Genomic DNA, 23,112 nt, shown 5'->3' with positions numbered 1-23,112 from the left:
ACGCATACCTCACACTCGGCTCAAGAACAAAAACAATCTGGCACAGGAAAAAAATATCACCACTGCAACGCAAATGTTATCCACCCTGATCACGCGGCACTTGAACGACAAGGAACTGCTAAAACATCTGGATCGAAGCTGCATGTAACTTGTTTCTTTTTATCTCCTCTTAACATATTATTCAATAAGCTGTAAAACTGTGGCGAGATGTTTCAAATCCACTATGGCGATGGTGAGCGTGCACGCCGCTGAAGAAACGCCTGTCGGTCCTGCTTTAACAGATGCCTGAGATGTCTGGGATTCCATGGGAAAGGCTCCAGTAGCTGAACGGAGAGGGTTTGCAGGGTGCAGCTCCACAACACTGAGTGCCAGAGCACTTAAGTCAGCTCAAAGAAATAGACTTGTGGTGCGTGTATTGGGGGTTCTGAGGCTAGCTTTATGCTGGTGAAATAGTACTCTGCGACCATGAAGAGCATAGTTGTAGCTGAGGAGGGAAGAAAAAAAGAGGAACAAGTTTTAATGACTGGCGCATTTGTCCCATCTTTTCTGCCCTCCCTCCCCACTTCCTGCCCAATTCCAAATTGAACTTCTGTGATACCAATAAGGTCAAAGGAGTCAGAATTTATACACAATTTATCAGCTAACTGGGTTTTAAGGTCCTCATACATCACTGCACAGCTCAACTACTGTATTGTGAACCGAGCTGGTGTTTGCCATGGCCAACTCAAATAAACAGCAACCTCAGTTCAGCAGCTTTGCTCACTTATTTTACTTCAAAGCAACTTTGAGCATTTTATCGATCCTTCCTCTGATAGATGTGCTCTCGTTCTTGCATAACTTTTCCAAAATGCACCGCTTTGTTGCACTGGTTCTGAAAGGCGCTTCTTAAATGTAGTTTTGGTTATTTCTAAGTAAAAAGACAACTCCATCTGTGGTGCGATAAAAAAGAAAGAAAGAAAACCAAATAGCTCACAGATGAGATGCACACTGGCAAAGAAGCACAGTGGAAACATAAATAAAAGAAAGGGAATTCAGACATAAAATTGGGGTTGTGCTGCTTCTTTTGGATGGAAAAAAAAAAACAGCTTCTGGTCCAAATTTGTGACGTCACTAAACAGCAGTTTCAATCCTTTAATAAAACCACAGCAGCCTGTATTAAGGAGGTGTGATACATTGTGCACAGTGTAAGTGAGTCAGCTTGTGTTAGCGTGTGTTTAAAGGTAGAAAAGCTGTTTAGGCTCATCAAGGACACGCCGTCTTTCACACACGGATCTGGATTTTCTACCTTTGTTTTAGTTTAAATACCATTTAATTTACGTCTTGCAGCTGGGGTGTGCAGAAAGCTACAGATTTAAGCTTTCAGGATTAATATTATATAAATCATAGGAAATCAGCGTGAACGAGTGCCGTGTGTGAGAAAAAAAGATTCATGGGATGAGTGGAAGGAAAAATACCAGTTTAGCTCTCAAGTTTCATGACAAAGATGGAGACACCTGCGGAGTCATAGTTTAAAATAAAAATATTAGCGATGAGTCATTTAAGACACTTTGATGAAGCTTTTTTAAAAGATTTTCTCAGAGGTGACTCAATTTTCCCAAATAATAAAACTTGGTTAGAAAATCCTTCATTTCCCTACAAACAGCTTTACGAGCAGCGAAGTTTGTCTTTTTTTCTGCGAGCTAAACTCTCCACAGGTCAGCCTTCAGTATTTTGGTCTCATAAAAGTGTCTGCCGCTACCGAGGCGACACTCTAGGCCTCAACGTCCATTCATAACCTCGGAGAGGAAGCGGACCACAAAGACAGGAAACAATTGGGAAGAACACTCCGTGAACTTCTACAACCACCATTGTTTAGAATGGAAAGGGATTATGGCGCCAGCGCTGACTGCTGCGTGATGGACCTGCGACAAGGTCGACACAGAGGACTGGCTTGAGGTCAACGGCGAGGTGGGGCCCCATTCCCTTACCCCCATGGTGGCTTTGCTTTTCCTTCCGATACGGCCTGCATGAATAACTGATGCGTTCATATCCACGATTACACCACAATGTTACTCCCGTGTTTCCTAGCAGCAAGACTAAACAATGGCCGCCCGCTCTGTCTGCACACACACACACTGGCAGAGGTTATGTCCCCGTGTGATTTATAGTCCGTCTGTCACACAGACACACTGACCCTGACAAATCTCCCAGTTCATCTCATGATTGGAGCGCAGATATACATGGCATGAGCCCAGGGTTATTTTGGGCGCTCCATTTCAAGCGAGGTCCGGCACACGATCGTCACCTGACCCGCTCGGGCTGTTTCGCAACAATTCCCCGATTGTCAGAGAATCAGCCTGCACACACGTTGAATTTGAGGCAGGCTGTGTCTCTGCAGAGAGCTGTACTCCACCTCATGGATGCTTATTAATTATGTAGCAGACACAGGTGAAAGTTGCTGTGGTGGCAGGGGAGGAGGAGGATGAGGATGGTACCCGCTGAGTGTCGCATCTCTGGCAGAGACTATGAACTCCTAAAACACTGTTTCTCCAGCGTCCTTCAAGCAGTATTTAGCAGTCTAATATAAAGATCTCTGATACCAAACACAGCAATTTAATGCTCGCCTAAGTAGTGTATGATGGAAAGCTATATCACATTTCTGTTGAGACTTTGCAATAAGTCTGACAACTTTTTATGTAATCAATTAATTAAACAGTACCCAGATACCCTGTAGAACACAGATGGGTGGAATATCCAATGACAATTAAATTTTTTGCCCTTTATGAGCCTCTGCAGGGAGCAGTGGTGACAGTGTTAGTTTCAAATCTCAAAGCTTTGAAACTGTCAACTGACTGGCAATCACACTTTCCGTTTGCGCCAAGCAGCCTGCACGAGTATATTCACACATTTTTGTAGCCAGTGCGGCTGCGTTTGTGCGGCGAAAGACACACTTAAAGCCCGCCCAGCTCTGTTTCTCTTTTATATCACTGATAAAACAGTGGATGCGCATACTGAAGTCTGCACGTGAGCAAGAGTTGAGACAGCTTTTTTTTCTCGGCTCTGTATGATGAGCTCAGCATTTTGTTTGTAAGAGCCAGCCAATCAGAAGGAAAAAGACTGAGGCACTAAAACAGCTTGTTTCAGACAAAAGACGCCGAGCCCAGTGTAAGAGAAATAAGGATTATTTTGAACTATGAATCCTGAAAAATGCTAAATGAGCATTATAGGTCTACTTTTTATGACTTTTTAGCCTCTCAATGACAGATAATGCCTCAATAAACCTTCATTTCAGTAAATGTGATTCTTCATATGTTCCTCAAATCAGAGCTAAACTGTTAGCTGGTAAGTGAAACACTGCGCACTAATCCAATTTGTTTGTTATTTCTTCAGGCACATTCGCCTTACAAATTAAAAGACTACTAGATAAGACTAGGGGACAGCGAAGAAGCAACGCTGCATTTAATTCCTCATCCCTCTCTCTCATGTATAAAAGGACAAATCTGACAGACACATTGGAGAAATGTCTGTCAGCAGCGTTAAACAGTGGAAAATATTAGGATCATCAGTGGAAGTCCCGGATTTCTTATTGAAGCACATCCAATATTTTCAGCTGCCAGCCCCTTTAAGGACTCAGGCTTAGCTGACTTAACAGCCAAACGAGCCGTGCCACATAACAGCCATTACCAAACCATAATCAAATGCCCATTATCTTCAGTTGAGCGTTGGCAAGAAACAGCACTTCATTAAAAAGAAAACAGACTCAAGTACAACATTCCCCCTCGTGCCAGCTCACAATTTCAGTTTTTAAAAGGAAAATAAAGGCCTGGTTTGTTTCGCCTCTCAGACAAAAAGCCAGAAGACTTCAGATATTAACAGAAATATGCACAGAGGAAGGAGCATTGTAACCATCGACTGTTAGTGGCGACCACGTCTTTCAAAGTGGGTGTCGATATTTTCTTTGGCATAAAGGCGCTGATTTGGTTTGCGCCACATTAGATGTCTCTTTAAAAAGACGTGCACGTATTCAGCTTGTGGAGACCATGTGGCCATAGAAGCACGTTCACACTGACCCTTGTGAGGTTCAGCTGATCTCAGTGTGCATGGATGGTTTAAGTACAGGACAAAGCAGTTGCATTTAATAAGAGATTTTACAGCTAAATTACAGCCTACACACGAACCATACGTAGTGCCATTCACATAACCTAACAATGACACCAAACGATGAGGTGAGAGGACAGTACACTTATTGCACCATTATTCAACTGGCTTCATTTATTTCAGGGTCACTTGTTGCAGATTTGAAGGAAACTGTTCTGTAAATTACTTTCCTGGTCACAGAAAGAAAAATATGTGCGTCTGTGGATCAATTAACAATGATCACATTTTTAAACTACATTCTATAAGCTTAATATTTGTCTATAATAGTGCATTAAGCCTGTCCCGTAGCCAAAACATGCCTTTTTAAATAAGGCCTGCAGGTTTGTTTCTGAATGACCTGACTGGTTGGCTTGCCTGTTGAAGTGTCTGCTCCTGATGGATTGTTTTGTAACAGCTTACTGTTTAAAGCCTTGTAACTCTGGTGCTGACAGAAACTGACAGCATCATCATCATCATCTCGGTCCTGTCACTGGCCTCCAGACTCTTTCTATTCCTTCTGTATTTGTCGAGTACGTTTCTTTTCCTCCTCCTGTTCTGTGTGTGTTCTAGGGAGTTTATGCCCAGTACATGTCTTGTGTCTTGTTTGTTCACTTAGGGTTAGGCAGCATTCCTTTCTGCAACAACATCTCTGTTCTGTTTGTTCACTTTGGCTTTAATGCACTGCGGAGTGCGCTGCTTTCGGTTTAATGTCATGTTTTCTCTTATATGAATAAATAAATCACTCTTCGCTGATAAACCTGTGGTTACCCTCGGTTACACTGCAACTCCCTTTATTCTTTTATATTAACCTACTTTACAGAAAAATGGGGAAAATACAAACATTGCACTTCATTTGACTTCATTTCACAGTACAGTTCTGTTGTACCGTGTCACGAATGATGCTGTAAGCAAGTCTAACGAGTGTCTAGCGGTGACGATACAGCTCCAGTGTCCTGGCACATTTCCCCAGGCTAATTTTAGGTGAATATTTGGTTACTGGTGTTGAATAGTGACGTGGCATGTCTTAACCTGTACAGAAGCGGAGCACCGATGGAGTTCGGCCTTAACCCTCCAAACAACATCCAGGCTACAAGAGAGTGTGATTTTAGTAAATGACCTAGTTAAAAAGAGCTAAAATAAAATACATATAATTGACTTTTATTTAACATTATTTACCTTTTATGTTTATGTGTTATTATTCAGGTTATTTGATATAATGACTTCAAAGCATAGTCTGTTTTGGGCCTAAGTAAATACAGTTACTAATTAATCCACAACTTAGCTGTCTAATTGGGGGGTGATTGTGTCATTTTCTGTAAAAATTAAAAAATAAAACAAAAACATTTTTGTATCTTGGAATGACTAAACTACAGAAACACTAGTGCACTGTACGTGGATGTGTATTTTCTGTCTGGCATTTAGTTTTAATGAAACTTCATAACAAACAGAATTGAAGCTGAAATTGGACATTTCAAAGAGCAAATTGCAAATATAAAGAAGGGAGCAGGGCGGTGTCTCATGTTTGCCACTATTACGGCTGTTTACATGGTGTTTTTTTGCGCGCCTGTAGCTAAATCTAATCAAATTTGGTAATGAGCATCTCCGGTAACCGTGCTTTGCCACTATGCTGAACGGAAGCTTCCAATTTGGGGTAAAAAGGAGGGGGAATCTGCAGCGGCTGCTCGCCGAGAGGCTCAAATTACCCCTGATATAGAAGCAGGGAAGAGAAATGGGTTGTTACTCCAAACATGGGAGCCGAGCCGAGCCTCGTGGTTGCGCAGCTTTGTTTCGTGCTGTTGTACAGACTGCAGAAAGAATGTGTGTGTGTGTGTGTGTGTGTGTGTGTGTGTGTGTGTGTGTGTGTGTGTGTGTAAGAGACCCACAGTCACCCCTGGCACTTAACCACTGTCTATCCAAAGCTTCCTTTAAAAATAACAGTATCACAGTATGATAAATTTTAGTTCTTCTTTTACAACAAAATAAAAAAGCAAAAAGCAGTAAAAGTGATTATTTATTATGCATTAGAAAGAGGTTACATTACATTTTTTTTTTATTATCAGGTGTATTCCTGTGTTTATATTTAACATGCATGCATGTTCCTTTGTGTAAATCATCATGGAAATAAATGCAGCAAGTTTTTGGAAAGCCTCTAACTTGAAGCACTCCTGTAGGTCTATAAAAAGCAGTGACAGAGTACATCAGAAGAGGACACCGAATGCAACACTGTGCCCTGTGGTTCTAGCTGGAGCTTAACAGGTCTTTTTCATGCTTTAGTGAAAGTAGGCAAAAAAAAAACCGCAGGTCACAGACCACAATACCGCAGGCCCATGATTGGAGATCAGTGCTTGCCAGCCAACATCTGGCCTTGATTCATTGTCTCGATTAGGAAATCATCGGTGAGACTTTTTATTTAAACACTTCCGGATTAAGATTCACCGCCACCGCAAACTGACAACAGGTCTTCTGAGCCGATTCTGCAGATACTTCAGACGGACTTCAGATGGCTGTGAACCAAGTGGCCACAAGCAAAAAAGTCATAAGTGGAAAAACTATAAACACACTTCTCAGTGGCAAAGGCGCTGATGAGCGTAATAATGGGGCCGCGCTCAGCGCAACAGAAACTACCGCTGCTGCAAACAAACACTGGTTCAGTGGACTTGTTAAACTAATCTAGGCAGTCCCAGTTTTTCAGTGGGAGCCGAAACTCACACCAGTGCCAAACAATCAGCCACAACCTCAGTTTCATGACTGTTAATATTCAAATTTCACTGCCATTGATCAGTGGCCATGAGTATTATTCACTGACACTTGGGAAATGGCTACAATTACAGCTAGGGCTGCTCGATTATGGCAAAAATGATAATCACGATTATTTTCACTGAAATTGAGATCTCGATTATTTGACGATATTTATTTAACAATAACAATGTATTGAATAATGACTTTAAAGATTGTCAAAAAATAATATAAAATAGTGTGCAAATACTGATAACAGTGCAAATGTTTGCAATATAAAAAATAAATGAAAAATGTAAACATCTATGTTTAGTGAACTTTGCAGTGTTGCTCTGTGGTGCAGCTACGACACTGTAGCAAAGTTTACACACTATGTCTACTTGATCCACGTCTGACTCCGCGAACCCATAATGTTTCCACACCACTGAAGTTTTTTTTTTACCTCTCTTTTCAACCAACGGCAGTCACTCTCCTCTCCAAATAACTTCTGCTTAGCTTTCCGAGCTTCCCTCGGGTCCTCTTAATCAGCGATCCCCAACCCCCGGGCCTCGGACCGGTACCGGTCCGTGAGTCGTTTGGTACCGGGCCGCGAGAGTTGAGGCTCCGGTGTGAAATGTATAGTTTTCAGGGTTTTTAATCGGTTTTCAGTGTTATTTTGTTATCGTTTTTATCGTTTACTCTGTTTTCCTTGGTCTTTTCACGTGTGTTATGAATAAATTTTCTTTTTTTCAGTACCGGTACTAGTTTTATTTTGTTGTATTTATCCGCGACACTTTAAAGGCCGGTCCGTGAAAATATTGTCGGGCATAAACCGGTCCGTGGCGCAAAAAAGGTTGGGGACCGCTGCTCTTAATTGTTGTGACACGTGTTCGAAATGCAGAGAGGTGCGCTCGATTTGCCACACGGAGCAGCACGAGAGTAAAGCACGAGGGAGGGGCTAATAATCGGCTCAGGCATTTTTGGTTTGGTTTAGGTTGAAAGCCCAGATCGTAATCGTGATTAAAATTCGATTAATTGAGCAGCCCTAATTACAGCACTCTAGCATGGTGGAGGATCCACTCTTAAGGCACCTCCTCAGTTCAGCGTCACTACTCCCTGTCCAGGATATCCATCCTCATCACCGAAGGAGGGACCGCTGGCATGTAGGTGTAAACAGACAGTATAGTAATGAGGTAGCTCTTCTGTGTTGTGCCATCAACTTAGCTAGAGGTTGTTTGGTTTTCCTGATACTCTTCATTCTCTCTGGTTGTTTATATACTACTACTGTATTTTGTGCTCTCTTCTCTTTCCCCTCTTTCCCAACCAGTCACAACAGATGGCTGCCCCTCCCCGAGCCCAGGTTTCTTCCTGTTAAGTGGGAGTTTTTCCTTCCCAGTGTCACCAAGTGCTTGCTTATGGAGATCAAGTGATTTGGGGGGTTTCTTTTTAATATCGTAGGGTCTTTACTTACAATATAAAGCCCCTTGAGTTCAGTTGTTGGTGTAGTGTGTTATTTGGGGGTTGAAAGGCACAGAGATGCTGTGTTTGGAGCTGTACCGATAATCTTGACACATATGGGATCTCCAGTGGCTTCACCTGAAACTTTACGGTTCATAAACCTGAGACTGAAGAAGACAGATGAGTGATGAAACGTTTCTCCCACTGAAAGCGCTGCATGCAGACGAACAGAATCAACTTTCTGGGATTTCCTTACCTGGATTATTGAGCATGCATCAGGACATAATGTAGGCAGCGTTGTGTAATGATATGGGCCGACACCCATGTGTAAAACTCTTCTCAGCACTTGAACTTGAACTCTTTATGTGTAAATTGGTGGGCTCCTTGTTGTACAGTAAAAGGCACAATGTACGTTAGACATCATGAACATTCATGATGTCTAACGTCTTCTATACAACGTCCCCACAACATAAGAAATGACGACACTACAGTTTATTGAGAGTAAACATTCACAGACTAACTGGAAAGGTGTTGCATCACATTAGAGTACAGTTCAGGCAACATTGACACAGAGCTTGGCCTACTTAACTTACCCTAGCACATGACAGAGGTCTGACATTTCAACATCAAGAAGGAGCGACATGCCCATTTTTGTTTTGTTATGTCTCTGTATTTTATATTTATGAGATTTACTCTGACACAAAGACATGTTTTGTTTCTAACAAATACCCTCATCAGCTCTTATTTAAGTTGAACTGAACTCTGTAAAAGCTGGATGGGTAAGACGTGTGGCAAAAGCCAATGGAAATATTGATGTACCAATGAAAAGAAGCTGAGAAGGGCTCTGCAAAGCTGCCACTAATCGCTGGCAAAAATCATAACAAACTAAAAGGCAAATCTAATTTTTAATGTTAGACACAGTTTCTTATACAATCATGGAAAAAAAAAAAAAAAAAAAACACATGATTTTTTGACTGCTGCAAACACTAAATGGTGACATAAAGGGGAGAAAAACTGAGCCAAGTTGATCTCCAGATAAAAATGGTGGCTCGTAAATAGATCTCAACTTGAGATAGAGAAATCTGGACATTATTTAACAATAATCATTATAAAAAGATCTGAACATTTCGATAACTCCCTTGATTAAAATTGTTGAAGGAAACAAATGCATTGAAACACAATAGCCCTCACTTGGTTTTATGTTTCGATGGAATTTCATTTTATTATGACTTTAAATCCACAATTACACTGAAAAATCAAGCTATGAAGGAGATTTTGCTGCATTACATTTTGTACTGAAGCCCTTGTTTTGTGTTGTGCTATGTTGTAAATCCAGGGCACAATTTTCCTTTACATCGGTGACCTTTCAGCTGTCACTCCCCATTAGGCTCAGCTCGAGCCAAAAAGAGAGCCTTTGGTCAACAACAGAAGCAAAAGCAATTCACCTGTGTGGAAATAACAAATATCTTTCAACAAAATGAGCACAGCTTGGGCTCTGGCAGCCCACAAGTCAAGCTCAACCAGCAATCAGTGCCACAACACATCAGCCGATGCTTCAGCTGAGTTCCTTCTGCACATCCTATTGGCAAAGATCATATGCAATGCCAGTTAAGATGCTTCAGCCTGCATACAAAAACCTACTTTAACTGCACCACCTGTGCTTTAAGCCATTTTACAATCAGTCTGCTGTCATTAATGCCTGCTATGTCACAAGGAGCTCCTGTGGTGCCCTCCATGCCCTTTCATGGTATCCACACGGCCATGCTATCCATACAGGTAGCCATGTTCTTTTGTTCATATTAATATCAATAAGGGTATAAGCACACAATAGAAACGGGTCAATGTCAAACTGCATCATTCAAGAATGATCACACAGCCGAATACACACGACCTCAAACATTGTTAGTGAAAACTGGACATTATCCTCCTCGTGAAGGCCAGATTTATTGCAGGACTATTTTTTTGAGACCTTTCAAGTTTTATCTTTGTATATCTAAACTGTCAAGTGTAGATTTAGAAGTGAATTTGAATTTCCAATGAATTTGTATTTAAAAAACATTTGTTATAAAAGAAGGCTTGTGACTATCTGAGTCACTGAAAAGTTCAGGATGAATGGGTAGGTGGAATGGTGTTTCACTGGATGGATGGATGGATGGATGGATGGATGGATGGATTGAACTTTCAAGTTAAATGCCTTTTAACTATTACTGACTAAGGAGATTCTGCCATCTTAGTACTTTTAAACCTCAGCGCTGCATTTAATACCGAGATACATCTTCTCAAATGCCCTTTTTTCTATTTCATATGCTCCCCCTTGCTCATTTAAAAAAAAAATTTTATTATTATTTATTACTTATTATTTATTTTTGCGTTTCACTTATATGCAGATGACTTGAAGATTTACGTGCCACTCAAACATCAATTCTTCTGAAGGCCCTGCTGCGCTGTTTCGGGAGATATTTGGACATGGATGGCTTTAAATGTTCTTAACTTAAATGAACAGAAAGCAGAGGTCAGTGTTCGGTGCTCCTGACTTTGACCTCAGCCCTTTAAAAATGTTTTTTAAAAAATCCTTTGCAAGGAATCTAGAAGTGTGTAACAACAATCCAAGTTTTGAGAAACCTTTGCAGTTTTTTCACCAAAACTGTGAATCAAACTGGCCAACATTGGTACTTCTCTGACATTAGACACCTGAAAACCATTTTTAATGTTTGGCTTCTAAATGCTTGAGTTCAGAGTTCCTTTTATTTGTGTTGTTTTTACTCGGATTTTCTCACTTTGTTTCCTTTCTTAAAGACTATCATTTTGTCCTTTGTTTTATGTTATTTGATTTTATTTATTTTTTGTTTTTAATACAGCACTTTAGTCAACAGCTGCTGCTTTTTAAATGTGGTATATAAACAAACTTGACTTGACATGGATGAATGGATGTGTTAATAGGTGATTGCATCACAGATAGCACACGTTTTAGTAGATAATCTTAATAAAAAGCTGCTTACTTCTCTGACAGTGGTTGTGGGTCCAGCAGCGTTCACTGAAGTGCCCATTGAGGGTGGTCGTCTGGCAGGTGGTCTTTCCGACTGCCGCCCCTGGACACACATCGCCGCACTCTCTGTCATTCTTGTTGGCCACGATGTAGTTGTCCTCCACCGAGTCCAGGATCTTGGACCAGTCCAGGGTGGAGAGATAGCAGAGATCAGGGTTCTTCTCAATTCTCACAGCTCCTCTGGTGATGTTCATCAAACTGTGAAGGCCGATCTCGCGCAACTGGAGCATCTCAAACACAACCAGGGCATAGTTGAAGAAGAGGTTGTTGCCTCTGATGACCGTCAGGTTGGGGAAGAGTTCGCTAAGGCTCTCTAGCCCGTAAACTCTGAAGAGCAACAGATAGTCGGTGATGACTGTCAGCTTGGGGAAACTTATGCCTCTGAAATCCTCAGGCCTGGTCCTGAACATGAGTAGGATCTTCAGGTGGCCTTCAATCACAGTACAATTCTCGAGCGTCCGCAGGTTGGTCACATTGTTGCGGATGTCCTTGCTTGGACAAACTGAAAAGAGAATCAGAAAGACAGAAACATATTCTTTAGAAACGAGTTCTAGTGTCACATACAGAATAATAAACAGTAAATTGGTGGAGAGGTTCAAATGTACAGTACGCCATTAAGAGTGACGAAACTGTGATGCGTTTCAGAAAAATGTTTTGGCTCTTGGGTGTGAAGACAAAAAAAATTTCTAAGGACAATTAATCTTATGTGTTGTCTGCTCTTCTCAGTGCCGAACGTGCATTACACAAGATGTCTGCTCTGTGCACAGGAAAAACAAGGTCGAAGAAGTAAGACGTGACAGATGGGGGGGAAAATAGATCTCTTGATAATTAGGAGATATTTCTTTCCTGAAGAAAATATGTGGCTATGTCCCTAACTTTGATAAAGACCAGACCATCTTCCTTGACATTTTGTTTAGCAACCACATATCTGTCTGTGAGCCTCTGTCAAATATGGAGCGCTGTCATCAACGTGAGGCTATGCTCATCCTTGGTTATGCCGAGTTGATTTGTGGAGTTGCTTCTGTAACTCAAGACCATAAAAAACATTAGCTAATGCATTAAAAATATTTGTCCTTGGTAATGGCCATGTATTGCACCAGTAGCAGATTTGTGGCTTTGTCAGTGCTCACCCAGACACATGATCCTGTTCGATGAGAAATTCCTTAACTATGCCACCCCGCAGACGGGTTACATGTTTTTCTGTCTACTGTATCGCTGTGACGCAACACGTGAGATTAATGTTAGCCAGAAACTATCATTCGTCTGTCAAGTGTTATTTTGACACCACTGCTTATGTTTAGTCCAAAACTCAACAATATTACAGCTAACCCTAAGAACCACAGCAGTTTCTGGGTATTTTTTTGAAATCCTCTCACATTTTTACTCACCCTGAACTAAGTTTCCTGACCTGCATATTTATGTAAACAGAACATGCCCAGCTTGAAATAGAAAGAATTAAAAAATAAGGCATGAATTAAAAGATTTTGGACTTTTGATGACTCTGCCAGGTGTAAGAGTCATGCAGACATAAAATTACTTTTATTACTTGCAGCAGAAATTAAGAAATATTAATAAATAAATTGATTTCGTCAGCTTTAGATGAATGTCCAGTGTGTTGCAAGAGCTACAAAAAAACAGGGAGTTGAGTATAAAGAAAACTAAAGGTAATTTCCTAAAATGCCTTTTTTCAAATGAGCCAAACTCTTAACCTCATGGAAGTGCTATATGGGTCACCCCAGCCTTAGTCATCCTGGAGGTGTGCGGCCTGCTGAGAGTGGACTGCATTTGTTTACCAAAGGACCAACCGCTGAGCCGGGGACATCAACCAGTCAACCGGTCAGCCGTGTGGAGACGAATGTAACCACTAGGTGTACTTGTCTTTATGGCCGCAGCTCATTTTACACCTTCTGTTGCATAACAGTACAAGACAAGCAGAGCACAAACACGGAGTCCAATCACCGGGAGACTGAACAACAAGCGTTTCACTTTGTAACCTTAACCAGGAAGCTAATTCTCCAGCACTTATCTGGAGTTGAGCCTACAACTCGGAGGCGTGTTTAAAACGGAGCGTAAAATGTTCAAATGAGGGTTTCAGCTGCTGCCCATTAAAAGCAGCTCAGTTTGTTAAAAAGCACATTTCTCTTCTTAAACTACACAAAGATCAGCAGCTCTCCTTGGAGGCACTGCTAACTTGTAAGCACATATGACGGGCCACAATCCTTTTACTTTCAGCACATCTACTTCAAATTTAAACTTTTCACATCAAACTGACTGACAAACTGCCAGCAGCCTACTGTAGATCCATTAGGAAACACATTTACAACTACAAGCTTCTCTCTGTATCATACAAAGCCCCACACACAGTCGAGCAACGCCATTAAAAAGAACAAACAACAGCCGAAGTTTACAATACGAAGGGTCAGTGGCTGTGTAGTCACAGCTAAGGCAGAAAGCAGAGGACTAAAATGAGAAGGGGAATAATCACAGGGCGGCGAGTGCAAGTTCCTATCAGTGTACACTTTCAGCCAGGCCAGTATTTTTAGCACCACATTCCCAATAGAGAATCTAATACACTCCAGTCCTACCGATAGTGGCTCACATTGGAAAGTGGAACATAGCAGCCCTGGTGTGTAAGTGAGGAATTTTGGAGCAGCGGCAGAGAAAGAAACTGTCCGAGCACTCTTCTCTACCTGCGAACAGCAAGTTCAAAAACAAAACTCTGGCAGACAAAAACTAAGGCGGCTTAAATTTAGCTCATGACAACATGTCATGACTGAAACAAGACAAACTGGGACCACTGATGAATTTACATGCTGTATTGTGAGAAACAGAGAAACTGGGAGATTTCACAAAGGTTTCCACTCTCCATACATCCCTTAGTCTGAACCAGACACTGAAAAGACTGCTTTGAGTCATCAATTAGAGTCGTTAGAGGGGCACATTTCTATTCACCACAGACATCATGTCTCTCGCTGCCTACACCTTTGAGAGAGATTTACTTTATAATTAATCGAATAGGAGCACTATGATAGACACAAAAGAGCAGGCAGAAATGTATTAATAATAACTATAATAATCACAGTGTAAATGTTTTCCCTAAATGAAATTTATAATGAGCAACAAATCGCACGAAAAGACGAAATAGAATTCTTTTGAGCAACATATTCTTTTATTATGAAAAACTGGGTCTTTTAACACCATTCATCAGCAGGATAAATAGTTGGTTTTGGCCTCTTTGGGCATTTTATTAATTATCGCTCAAATAACTCAGCCTCCATTTACACGTCCACAATATACTACCGTGTCTGGATTATCTTATCTGGATGAGGGGAAAATGCAGATCATTAGCACTGAAACAACATTCTGATAAGCAGTTAGTTAAACAAATAATCAGCTTCTCAGAGCTGGAGGAGATTTGCTGCTTTCAATGTAAATTATTCACTGTAAGGTGAATATGTGTGAGTTCTGAACATTTGGTACATCAAACGATGAAGAAATATAAAGGACGATTGGAGATTGCGGCTATTTTTCCTTTTTTTGCGCCACGGACCGGTTTATGTCCGACCAATATTTTTACGGCCCGGCATTTAAGGTGTCGTGGATAAATACAATAAAATAAAATCAATACTGGTACCAAAAAAAGAAGATTTATTCATAACACATAGGAAAAGACCCAGGGAAACTGAGTTAACGATTAAAACGATTAAAAAAGAAACTCTAAAAACTCTAAAAACCATACATTTCACACCCGAGCCTTAACTCTTGTGGCCTGGTACCAAACGACTCACGGACCGGTACGTCGTCCGTGGCCCGCTGGTCAACGGTACTCTCTCCAATCCCAAAATGCAAAGAAAAGCTGGCGCCTGGAAGGGACTTAACTTACAGTGTACACTTAACAGTTAGGTTGGTTCGAGGTCTGAACACCTCGTGATAAATGAACGACTCTTGAGTTCATCTGGAAAAAAACGAGACCAGCTCCTCTAAAGGGTCCTGGTGCAGTTGTTTTGGTCTGCACCCAAATGCAATTATATCTTCAGAAATGAAGCGCACCAAGCAGGAAAACAAACCAGAGTTCGGTTTAAACGACTAAACGGTGCAGACATGAAACGATGTCCTGTGAATTTCAGATGACCACAAGAGATGGTGTAAAATAGCCATGTATCCTTTACGTTGCACGTGCAGAGGTCGAGACACAATACCAACAAAGTCACACTTGTGACCTAGGCGACGCAAGCAACCTGACAAATGGACGTGGTGCCCAGCTGAAGTTTGGAAAGAAGATGAAAGTGAGATGCTTGCTGGGTGCCTGGCCCCTTCATTAAGAATGACATACAAACACCCTTACACCCGGACTGTACTTTCCACATCCAGAAGTCTGCTCGGGTCCGCATGAGGTCAATTTTATCATGGTGAGCACAAGGACCCGTGCCGATGTCCATGTGCTTGCATGTTATTTGTGACCATGTGGACAGAAAACTTACATAACAATGCACAAATTACACATCTCCAGCTTCCTGTCTGTGTCTGCAACCATATATATACACATGGCCCTAAGTGAGCGTGCTGCCTAGGAGGAACACGTAGGTAGGAATGTCTATAACGATACCGGCAGAATTAAGCAATTCTCGATACCCAATTCAATACGTCCATTTCAGAATAACAAAAGAAACGTAATACTTTGGATGCTTTTGAAACTAACTCAACTTGAATTATTTCTTGAAGTATTTTAAAATCAAATGGTACCATATGTATTGGTTCTGGTGACATCCCTACATTTAGGAGGCAGCACATATGACTCACAACTCCAGTGACTAGCTGTGAATTAACTGGACTCTATTACTCTCGCACAAACCAGTGCAATCCGACGTCACAGACTTTGTACTAATGTCCAACACAACTTGTGCACCACCAGGTAGAAGTTGCAGCCCAACAATTATTTTTAAAGCTGATAATTAAGCAGATTATTATTTGTCATTGTTTAATAATTTTATACATAAAACTTTTTTTTTTTAAAGCCAACTGGTCTGGAACTCAACCTTATGTCAATATCACCCAGTTTTCCAGACATGGATTCATGCAGCGTTCCTTTTACCCCTTTTACCTCAGAATCTGGATATTGGAGCTGGGAGTGACGTCATTCCCAAGTTGACTGCATTCCAGTAGTAGCAGATGGAAAAGCAGCCTTTGTTGTGCTCCCTAGCAAGGTAAAGCCATTCATCCATCATTAGCAATACAGCACAATGCCTGGTTTTATTGTGCTTAAAAACATCGCTGCAGCACATCCGCGTGCTTGTGTATAGCTTATATAGTGAGTGTTGGATCGCTGCCTGCTAGTGAGTTGCAAATACACAGCAGCGGTAATACAAATTACAAGTTTTACAGTTTTACTTGTGTTTAAGAAGTCAGGGTTGGTGGGGCTTTTCTGACTTTCAGAGTGCGCAATCCAACTTAAGGGTTGGACAATGTGAAAGAAATCTCACATCAGAACACAAGCAGATTAATTCTCCCTTAACCAGGTCATCGACTAATCGCTCTAAAAGCTCTACGGCACATTATTGCACTCAGATTCATTGGGTGATGTTTGAAGGTGGTCTGCTTCACGATGTAATCAGTCTGTAATAAAAGTCAATCAGGCAAAAAGGAAATCCATAGAAGTTGATCACATTTGAGAGAAAAACTAAATCTACCCACAAGCTCCAACAGTGTGACCCAATTCTATATAATAATGAAGCCATACAGCAAACGAGACCACACAATTAATTTCATGAGTAAGTGCAGACACAGTTATGATGTTACCGTCCTCATAATTAATCCACACAGTTAGCAGATTGTGAATGCCTCGTGTAAATCCCGCCTAGGTCACAAGTTGCACTTTAATTTGAATCAACATGCACTAATCTATAGCTCACTGAAGCTTTAATGCAGAACACAAATTGTGTGCATATGTGAACCAAAGGAGTCAATGCTGCACAGTCTGAGCGCCACAATCTGTCCACTTTGTGCTCAGTGGCACTACGTACAAAACCGCAATCCTTTCACTACAGCTGCAAGCATCAACAGGCACAGAAGGCTTCTGATGTAGAGAAGGAAGTGGATGGGGGGGTTCGGGCTGTTAGGCTGATGGTGTATATTATCACTGAGCCTCAATAAGCATGCAGGAGCGCAAGCACTCAGTGATTGCAACACTTCCCTTTTCTAAGTTTCACTGTTGTGTTGTTTTCTCAAACAGGGCTACAACTAACTGAACATTCACAAACTGGCACGTGATGTGATCCTCTTTAAGACGGGTTTTAAAACCTCAAAGTGAAAATGAAAAATTGTAAATTGTAAATTAATTGTAAAAATAAGGTTTCATTTATCTAACATCGTGCTCAAAACTATTCTAAGAATTACTTCAACTAAATGTTGTATTTATAAAAAAAAAAAAAAACAAAACATCCAACTATCTGCTATGGAGAGCTCCTGAGCACCAATTACAGCTCAGAAATTTATCATTTTTGAATTGTGCAAGGTCAGATATTACAACAGCCAGAAAGTGACATTACTACGACTCTGAAGAGATGCAACTTTCTTCAGAAATTGGTCAAGAGTCAAAGTCATCCTCCGCAGTGTAGAATCTCTTACAAGAGTCCAGAAAGCGGGCGTGGGTTGAGAGTTTAATCATCAAATATGTCAGCAACTGGGAACCACAGCACATTAACAATACAGTGCAAAAAACAAGGAAAACGTTAAAACCAAAGAAATCAGGCCTCAGTCTTTAAATAGAGTGAAACTGAGTAAAACAGAGAGCCCGACCACACCACAAAGTTCCCCTTGGGATTGTGTGATTTGTATACTGTGGCTGTGGACCAAAGATCATTTAGTACCCACTCAGCGGCACTCACACATTATTCTCTCGGCTGGTACCCCCTTTTTATGTAAAAATATAAATCACAACCCTATTATTTGTCCTTCATTTTAAATTTGGGGCGCCTGTTACTTTGCAAAACTGCTGACACAGTGCAGTAGCAGCCAAAACAGCTAATGTCACTACTGGCTTTAACCACCGGGATTCATAAGAGCCTTTTAAAAAAAAAACCCCACAGAGTTCATACAAACAGCACGAGCACCGAGGTAATTATTACCTCTGAAGTGTGACAGCACGCTAACAAGCATATTTTCTTTAAACAAGGCCACAGTGTCAAGGGTAAAGATCAGAAACTACAAGGTTTCACCGTCAGCATGAGTGGATAAAACGAATGAGTGCAGGTGTGTCAGATTACCGTTTTCAAGCAGTGCATAAATGTCAAACCTGAACGTGCCAACAAGGATTAGAGAGCCATTGTTTCGGATGACAAATGCAAAAATCACACTATTGTATACATGTCAACTGCACTTGTGACTTTGGTACTTGAGGGCACAGTGGCAGCTTGTGTGTAGTGTTTTTGAAGAGGTGGCGGGGGGAAGGGACAGTTTCATTGCCCTACAATTGCTCTTTTTGTCGGGTGGCGTAAATCAAGGGCGCCAGGTTGCTGGATCGCTGCCTGATTTTTTGACCAAAGTGGTGCTTGACAACAGGGTGCCGGTGGCTTCATGGCGAGCCCCGGCTGTTTAACGCTCTTAAGGTGATATGTTATCATGGCACAACAATAACACGACTCGACCACCTGAGCCCTTGAAGCGCGACGTAAGGGGACATAAGATCGAAGCAGCTCATGCTTTTATATATTTTATATTTAATAATATATTTTTAAATTTAACACAATCTATTAGACTGCTGTGATAAGACCCTGAATATTTATATATTGATTTATTTGTACTCCAAGTGTTGGAACAGACTGATGTATGGCCTTATTTTTTCGCACTCTTTTTTTGTTCCCTTTGCTTTGGTTGATGTTGTCTTTACTAAAACCAAAGTAGCGTCCAAATAACAGCAAAAAAAACAACCCATTTTTATTTGGTACAAACTGCGCAGTTGGCTCAGTGTTTGACATTTCCTCCATGATGTTTTCATGTCACAGACGGGGGAGTCACAGAACAGTCATGTGACAGCACACACAGTATATTTTAAAGGTGACAGTACATAATTTGGGGAAGTACTAAGAGAATTTAACAACAGAGCAGGATTACACATATTAGAGGTTCTGAAAGTCGGTTGTTTTTTTAAATTAGAATTAACTAGTCTGTTTTTCCCCCCTGACGTTAAAACACAACCCCAAACTAAGCACCTGTTTCTGTTGCCCTCGTTTGGAGAAAAAACTGTATTTATGTTTTTTTTCTTACATTATTTGCTTTCTGAATCGTAAACTTCTGGCACTTGAAGTCATATTTCCAGTTTCTTGGATGTATGTATTGGCAATTACTCTTCTTGGTGACTTGCACTGTTACATCAGTAAAGAAGGTGACACTTATAAATGACTTAAGCTGATGTTTATCACATCAGTTCTGCAGTCGCCAAATGTTCAAAGTGTGAATGTAAAAAAAAAAAAACTCTTTCTAATCGATCTGTGGTACTTTTTACAGGGTCCAGCTAAAAGCATAAAATACACAATATTTACCAAAAATGGTGACGGCTTCAACATTTTCAATTGATGTTTAGTGAATGAAATCAATTCACGGTGAATATGAAGTTTCCATTATTAAGTGAGTTTTTCCATCAAGCTGAGCTGGGCAGCGAAAAACAAGTAGCTCAAAAGATTTTCTGACTTCAACACTGGTCAGTGCAGCTTATGAAATCGAGCAGTGTGGGGCCCATGTTCCACTCTTCCCTCTGTGGTTCACCCTTAAGTCTGAGAGGAGCAAGAGGGGGGCTGCACAGCAATTACACAACTCGCTTCAGATTTATATCTTAAAATTCTCGCTCAGCCTGACTTGATGGCATCGCTCCAAACGCTCCTCATTTAAATCTGATGAAAGGCAAGAGACTCTGCGCTTTTTCTTTTTATCCGATTGCCTCTTACGTCAAACCAATGCCATATAGTGAAGCAGTAGGAGTGTCAAAGCTACCTGGGGCTGTGCACACACTGTATAAATGTCATAATGTACATACACGGGAGGGGCTTCTGTTTATCTGTTCATCTGAAAACGTGTTTGTGTGCTTGTGTAACAGAATTGTACCAAAGAGCAGAGCATTTTCTCTTAGATATTACAGTAACTAAACAGGATTAAAAGTGATGAGTACAACATCGTTTTTACTTTGCAACCGCGCACAAAATTGACCATCAAATGAACCTACAGGCAAACATTTTTGTAAACAAACAACTTGAGGAAAACTGGTTAGCTTACCAGTTTACATCAGACTTTTGAAGATCATATAAAAAGGGCATTTACACCACATTTAAAGTCTGATTTTAACATTAAAGTCATTTTAAAAATGCACACTTCGGGAGTAATTTCACTGTATAAAACTCAAAAAGTATTGACAGATGTACCAAACACGAGCCAATATTCTTCCACCAAAGGCTGTGACAAGCATTATTTCAACAAGTTATTCTGGCTGGACAATAAGGAAACAACCCAAGAGTTATTTGCAGATTAAAAAAAAGGTTTTAAAATTTTTCTTCTGACCTATAAATCAAAGATAACCTGGAATGAATCATCTGCTCTGATAAAACTGAACTTCCTGGTATATGGGGCAATGACTGATCTCTGCCATATCACTGCTCTGCTGTGCAGACATCTTTAAAAATGTCCCACACCTTTTCTTAGTAATATTACCCTTATAATAAAGATTCCCACAGTGGAAAACTGTCAGTTTGCAGAGTCACTGCAAATGCCGTTCATTCATTCTTATCAACAGGGTGTAGAAGGGATTGTGAGGGGCTTTAAAGAGGGCTTATTGTCACATTCCTGCACAGAGCAGAGCAACAAGCCAAGCTTAAGCATCTACAATAACAACCAATTAATTCTACTAAATTCTCAGACTACTTACTTAATTTGTTTACAGTTAGTGCAGACTCACACAGCCGATAACTGCTAACCTTTGTCCCTTCAATGCAGGGGCTGTCTACAGCACTGCTGCTGCAGCCTGCGTGCTTTTTATCAACTCACCATCACTAACAAAACAAGAGGAAAAAAAACAGTATGGCAATATTGCAGCAGGGTATCCGACTAATCAGCGGGATGTTTGCTTCATTTAAGAGTAAAACCGTAATAATAATAATAGTGATTTACTGTGTTTTTGGATGTTCATATAATAACTACAGCAGCTACTACGTGGGTGTAAATATCTGTAGATAAAGAAAACCTGATAAGTCACTTATGAAATCGATCAACCATTATCTTGGCACTATTAAAATATGTGTAAAGATTTTTTGATTGCTTTCGTTAACCCAATCACTGCAACTGAGGAGAATTTTCGCAGCACTTGGCTGTCATTTTTTAATCAAGCGTAATTTCAATCTGTGCGTTTTCCGCTCTTTTTCGCAAAAAAACTTCTGCTTTCTCTCAGGGTAGAAAACAGGCATCTGCACAGCACAAACAGCTACTTACTCTAAGTTTTACACAGTTTTTAAAAAGAGCTTAACATGAAATGTGAAAATTGGTGTTACTTACTCTCTGCACTCGCTTGGTGACAGCTCATCATAAAGCAGACTGCGGTCAAAACAAACCCCAAAAGCAAAGTCCGGAGCCACATATCTGACACCATGCAGCGCTTACTCCCGGTCGAAAATCAGAAAAATATAAAAAGAAAAACCTCCCGACGAGCAGGACAGCTCGGACTTGAGAGAGAGAGAGAGAGAAGTACCTTCAGGAAACTGGTTTTGTTTTGCGGCGTGGGCCAACAGGTAAACAAAAATAAATAAAAGACATCCCGGAAGATGGGCGGAGGAACGACTCCAACGTGTTCAGTCAAACACAAGCTAGCAGTGCTGCTGCTGCTAAAGTTAGCCACCTCACTGTGGGGCGGGGGGCGCAACCATCAACAAACGCCAACACAGGGCGTGGGTGCTCTTTTATGACTTTAAGTGCTTTTTGGTTGTTATTCTGGCCCAGCTGAGTGTGTCAGTGTCGGTGAAAAAAAAAGTGCAAAAACGGGCTCGCTAGCCGAGAAGAAGCTGGTTAGCGCTGGTGCTACAGTTGAGCTAGCTAGCCTGGCTCCTGCTCCACTCCAGCTCAGGCCACAAGCGAAGTTTGCGCCGCTTTTCAGCAGCCCACTCAGTTAATTTTAACTTCACCAAATGCGACGCGTGGCAACTCGGCTGCAATGCATTTCATCCTCAAAAAATAGAAATGATGCATGCACAAAAATCTTAATAAAAGCGAGCTTTAGTGTGATTAAGAGGGATTTTTTTAAAAATAGGGGAGTCGTTTGCTGCTGACTCGATGGTTGTGGCATGCGTGGCGTAACGTTAGCGTGAAAAAAAGAGGGAGCGAGATAGAGACAGAAAAAAGAAGAAAAAATCCCGTCAAGTCCCACAGCGAGCAAAAAACAGCCCAGTTTTCATGTTTGTGTTGTGAATTTTGTCGGCTTGGCTGGAAAACTTCCTCCACAGTCCGTGTAGATATTTCAGCAACACCTCCGCTCTCTGAAAGGCTGACAGCGCAGACTTCGTCGCAGCTCAGAAGCAGAAGCACCACTCTCCTTTTTTTGTTTTTGTTTGGGAATTTAAAAAAAGAAAAGAAATTCACATACACGCTCCAATTTGTGCTCAGTGCACTGCACGGCGGCCCGCTACGGTCAAAAGTGTGTATCTAAACGAGAGGAAAGTAGGTTTATCGGAGTTTATAGTTGTTTTTTTCCTTTTCTTCTTCTTCCACACACAGAGGTAGGTCTCCCTGGTCCTGTAGGATCCCCT

At 41.1% G+C, this 23,112-nt stretch overlaps 1 protein-coding gene across 1 annotated transcript in view; it reads right to left on the bottom strand.

The window, feature by feature from the left end:
* insra (insulin receptor a) overlaps window positions 1-23,112 on the bottom strand; it is a 54,434-nt gene extending 31,322 nt beyond the window's left edge. The window contains exons 1-2 of the mRNA XM_085377034.1: window positions 21,869-23,112; window positions 11,289-11,837 (exon numbers count right to left, since the gene is read on the bottom strand). Of these exons, the coding sequence (XP_085233160.1) occupies window positions 11,289-11,837; window positions 21,869-21,962 (643 nt within the window). The 5' untranslated portion in view covers window positions 21,963-23,112. The remainder of the gene's footprint in view (window positions 1-11,288; window positions 11,838-21,868) is intronic.

This window comes from Diplotaxodon limnothrissa, linkage group LG18 (genome assembly GCF_057381915.1).
Source record: "Diplotaxodon limnothrissa isolate DT_005_m linkage group LG18, D_limnothrissa_male_GT1.1, whole genome shotgun sequence".
Classification (NCBI taxonomy): domain Eukaryota; kingdom Metazoa; phylum Chordata; class Actinopteri; order Cichliformes; family Cichlidae; genus Diplotaxodon; species Diplotaxodon limnothrissa.
Note: the sequence above shows the minus strand (reverse complement) of the source record. Positions and strands in the feature narration are given on the sequence as shown.